Source organism: Cloeon dipterum, chromosome 2 (genome assembly GCF_949628265.1).
Source record: "Cloeon dipterum chromosome 2, ieCloDipt1.1, whole genome shotgun sequence".
Lineage (NCBI taxonomy): Eukaryota > Metazoa > Arthropoda > Insecta > Ephemeroptera > Baetidae > Cloeon > Cloeon dipterum.
Genome location: NC_088787.1, coordinates 17729850 through 17735047, shown reverse-complemented (window position 1 = coordinate 17735047; position 5198 = coordinate 17729850). Strand labels below are relative to the sequence as shown.

The following is a 5198-nucleotide window of genomic DNA, read 5'->3' as shown; positions in this document are numbered from 1 at the left end:
AAGTTTGATTTGAGTTTTAAATCCTAACTCGATTCATCACCTGGGAAAATGAAATGTACGCAATTTTCTTGAGATGGATCAAATTCAAGTGCCATTAACTTTCTTATTCCACCGTAATTTCAACCATAAATGTAGGTGAGATGAGATTGAAGGTGCAATAAAGCCTGTTTGCTTTTCCTGCGAATCAATAATCGGCTGTCGAGCGTTTGAAAGGATCAGAAGCAGCAGGCGTGGATCGGCCAATAAATCACGGCTGAAATTGCCATCATTACACTGACAACAAAAAGCGTAGATCTGTTTCCGTGGCAGCGAGACGCGAACCGAATTGAAAAAGCGTGTGCGATTGAAGACTTTATTAGAGGAGATTTTGTGAGCCGCGCACACACGTTCTTTTTGCTATCTCTGCGCAATCAGCAGACTTTCCACTTCTTCAAAGATACTTTTCTCTCAAGGAGTCAGGTGTATTTATTTATTTTTTGTTAATCTGCGTCTGGGAAGTCGGTCGCGATGCGCGTAGAATTAGCATGGGAGCCAGTAAGGCACCTGAGATGCGATCGTGCCCCACGGCGCTGCGAGAAGAAAGTGAAAACGCTGGCTCGGCTGGCAGCCTTTCTTTCGGCTCTGGCCGTGTCATCTGTGTCGCAGCAGCGGCAGCCGGGCCAGAGGTCACAACTACTTTCTCGTTTCGATTTGAATGCGAAAAGATGCGCAATTAATCGCAGATGATGTCCTACATCGTGTTCGCTTCATTATATGCTAAAGCTCTTTAGATATGTGCAAGAGGATGATTTTGTATGTGTGAGAAATGACTGGCAGTAATAACAGATGACAAGTTTTTTGTAGAACAATAAAATTTTTATTGCTTTCCATCATTTTATGCAAAAGGTTTCTATAATACACAAATATATTACAAAAGAGGACGTGCGTCGATTTCCACGCAGAGGAGTCTCGGCGAGACCCGTCAGTTGGAAAGGGCGGCGGCGGCCCCGATGGCGGAGCCCCCAGCGCATTTTGGTACCCGTAGCGTCCCTCGCTAGGATCATCAGGTTTCGGGACATTTTTATCTATCGAAGTCAACTTAACGCGATTATTACATTCATTACACACATGCTGCTGCTGCTTCTTCTCAACTGAACATACAATTAGTGGCTGCTGATTAGTAGGGGCCGGAGCCAGTCTGGGGGACGCCGTAAGAGGACGACGGGGCGCTGAAGCTGCCACCGGACGATCCGTGGGAGCTGCCGGACGAACCGTGGGAGCTGCCGGACGATCCGTGAGAGCTGCCTCCGAATCCTCCGCCGGACACGGCTCCGCTAGAGAAGGATCCGCCGCCGATGGCTCCACCGCCGATGGCACCACCACCGATAGCTCCACCGCCGATGGCGGCACCGGCCTCCTTCTGGGTCTTGTAACGGATGAAGTAGACCTCGGGCTTGCTGGGAGCGGTAGGGGTGATGCTGGGCAGGTTGATTTCGGGGGCCTCTTCGGGCTTCTTGACCAGCACGTAGATAAGGGTCTTCTGCTCATCCTGAGCGAAGGCAGGGATGACGGGGGCGGTGGGGGCAGGGGCAGAAGGAGCCTTGATGAACACGATCTTGTAGTGCTTCCTGGGGGCGGGGACGTTCAGGGGACGCTGGGACTGGATGATTTCAGGCTCTGGGGGAGGAACGTGCACGTAGATGTGCTTCTGGATGATGGGGCCGGGGGCGAATCCACCGCCGACGGAGCCGCCGGACGAGAAGGAGCCGCTGGAGGCTCCGCTCGAGCTGAAAGAGCCGGACGAGCCGCCGAAGCCGCTGCTGGCGCCGCCGAATCCACCGCTGGCACCGCCGAATCCGCCGCTACCACCGAAAGAGCCGCCGGAGCTGAAGGAGCCGCCGGAGGCGACGCTGCCGCCGAAGCTACCACCGTGGCCGCCGGAGCCGTGGCCGCCAGCACCACCGTGGCCGCCAGCGCCGCCGCCGAAGCCGCCACCGTGGCCGCCGCCAGCGGAGGGAGCTCCATAGGAGGAGCTAGGGCGGGGTGGCTGGTAAGAGTATCCAGCTTCAGGGCGGGCGGCGGCAAGCGCCAGGACGGAGGCAACGATCTGAAAAAAAGAATTAAAGGTCAGTCTCGAATATTCCCTCAGGTCAAGAGCGAATTTGATAAAAGACGAGGAAAATGAAAATAACTGGATATTGGTAAAAACGTTGACATTATTACAGCTCAAAAAAAGAAATCGAATTTAACGATTGTCCGAATTAAACGGTTGACTTTTAAAGAAAAAAAGTTGTAGAGAAAGTATTGAGCATCACTAAAAGGAAATCCATTGGTCACTTTGCTTCGAAATGGTCACTAGCTGGAGGACTTACCACAAACACTTTCATGGTGGTCAGAAGATGTATCCACACTAAGGCAGATGGCTTACTGATGCTTGGTCCTGGGAACCCCGCGCTTATATACCCGTCCCCGGCCCTACCCTAGGAGTAGGGATGAAAGGAGGAAGATGCTGCTGCAGGTAAAATCCAGTGTGTGCATTAAGAAGAGCCGCAATATCATACGTACGTACTAGTAAGTTAGTAGGAGCCTTTCCCATCGCCTTTTTTCGACTCCCCCACTGCCTCCACGTTAGTCTCATCGCCAGCGTGCGGCTCTGAAATTGTTGAAATGGAAAGTTCTCAGCCTACGAACCCATATTCACTCCGTGTGTACCATAATCACACACACAAAACTCTTTCTTTCTCCCTGCCTCTCTCACTCTTGCTTCCAAGGTGATCTCGCACGGCACATCTCTCTCTCTCTCTCTCGCTTTACTTTCTTTCATGATCGAGCGTGTTTATTGGTAAAAAGGCCGGCCGGTATACGTGAGATGGTGCACTCGTGGGTGCCCTCGAAGGTCCCGTCATTGCCACGGGCAGATTATTCGTCTGCATAAAGCTGTTCTCACAAAAGAAAAGCAAGCCTCTGTAAGAGGATTATAAGAAGTGACAAAAGCTGCTCAAAAATCAATAAAGGATCAGAAAGATAATGTAAGCAAATCCGTCATCATGTGTCACAAGTACTTTTCTGTTTAATTCGATCAATTGTAGAATATTTTTGTCTACTTATATTCAAAGCGAAAAAGAAACAAAAAAATAGCTAATGTGGATCAAACTTACAGGTTAACGCGCTATTTGTTAAGAAAATTATTTTGGGAATAATCATTTATTTTTTAACTTGATACATGAACATCAAATTTTAGGCGCCGGAAATTTTCAAAACTAGTTATTCTGCATATTGTGTATTCAATTAAAAAAATAACCTAAGATTCAATGAGAAGAATATTTTACAGCAAAATAATCATACATTTTTTTATTCATTGATTTGTGAATAAAACAGCCCACGAGGCTTTCTGGCTGGAGCATTGTTTGGTAATTTTTGGACGATATTTGCTTTATGATTATGGAGTGTCGGCAGTGAGATCCTCACGTCACGGTCAATTTAATAGCATCCTCAATTAACGCAGCACGCGCAGCAGTCTCTGCTTTAAGTGCGGCTTTTCTTCAAAAAGCGACGGAATCGCAGCCTCTTTCCTTAATAACATACATTTCTAATTTATTATGCGCGCAAAAGGCGGAAATTCAAAGCATACGTACTGCTAAGTATTTTTAATTATTGCTCTCAAGAGGTTCTGAAAATGCTGCGAGTCGTAAAAACAAAAAACAATCAAGCGATGATTACGTGTTCAAAAGAGAGCACTTACGTGCTTGATAGTTAAAAACGCTGCTTTTCGAGAGTGTAGATAAAAATATCGCTTTTCTGTGGGTGGAATTTGTTGCGAACGAGCAGCAGAAAGCGAACAATTTGCCGTTTTTATTGCTTGTTGAGAAGAAAGTTGCGTTCAGATCGCCGGGGCAGCAAGAGGTCACAGAGCGACCAGTCAGTCGGACACGCGAGAAGCCAACATCCGATTCCTGCAGCAGCAGCTCATTTCATTTTATTGACCTCTCACTTACCGGCATTCCTAGTGCGAATTTTCCCCACGTTTTCTATCCTATCGCCAATTGAAAATAAAGGATTGCTCTTCCATGGCACCTGTAAGATATATTCGACCTCCGTCGGAATGGAAAACTTGCTGGTTGAGTTGTTAATTTATCGCGGAGATTCCAAATTAATTCTCCGATTTATCTCACATTGGAGACTTAAATGCCAGCAGTTTGATTAACGTTAACGAAGGTTTTTAGTACAAAAAATTACGTATTTTATCAGAGCCAAACTCTGCGCATTTGAAGATATTTTGCTATTAGAAAGTAAATAACCTCCTCGGTTTGGTGCAAAATTATTTTATCCGTAAGGTACAATGCCACGTAGCCTATAGGGCCATGCTGTATGACAGTGACGAGAGGAGGACGTCAAGATATTCTGCAATGAAGCTTTTAATGAACTGACCTTTTGCTTTCCGCTGCCTTTGATATATATGAAATGCTACTAAAGCACCTTGTCATTAAATAACTACATTGCAATTACTAAAAACTCGTTTTATGCCCTGGCACGTGCTTGGAATGCACAATGGTGGTTTTGGTTTTTGGAAATAGATCTCATTAAGACATTTAAGTTTTACGTCGCACATTTTAATTTACCTTCAAGCGGGTATGGTTTGGGAAGATGAATGCCACTAAAATGTCAAGGACAACAAAACCGTGTCGTCTTTCCAAGACGCTTGGTGCTCACTTCCGACATGTAATAATTATAGTTTACTTAAATATCTTACCAGGTAAACATTTCTTGACTGTCAATGAAGGGATGAATTCAAACAAAATCTTTTTAGATTAAAAATTTATTCATTTTTATTTCAAAATCAAGATTTTTATTTGACAAATTACATTGCCAGAAGGCTTGTGAACCCCCTTTGCCCCTAATGTTTTCATCATTAATTAATTGATTTTACAACTACATACTTCCCTCAACAAATTTCAAATTTCACTCACTCCATGGTTAAATATTCAACGTGAGTCTTTTTTAAACTGATAAACAGTCAGGATAAATCGTGGTTTTCATGTGAACAAGAAGAAAATATGATGCCATGATCAATTAAAGAATTAATTTTAATTGATTTTTATTTGGTCTTTGATTGATTAAAAACTAAAAATTTTATTCTGCACTGCCAATAAGGGCACAGACTGACCAAAAAAGCCAGTGATGTATAGCTTAACAAAATATACATGAAAATTTCTAGAAAA

General features: G+C 44.8%; 1 protein-coding gene across 1 annotated transcript; it reads right to left on the bottom strand.

Moving 5' to 3' along the window:
• Positions 1 to 833: 833 nt before the first annotated feature.
• On the bottom strand, positions 834 to 2508 carry TwdlT (TweedleT). Its single transcript, XM_065479287.1, has 2 exons — positions 2352 to 2508; positions 834 to 2086 (listed from the first exon to the last, which is right to left on the bottom strand). Exons 1-2 carry the CDS (start codon positions 2364 to 2366, stop codon positions 1157 to 1159), a joined length of 945 nt encoding a protein of 314 aa, XP_065335359.1. The 5' UTR covers positions 2367 to 2508; the 3' UTR covers positions 834 to 1156.
• Positions 2509 to 5198: the final 2690 nt, after the last annotated feature.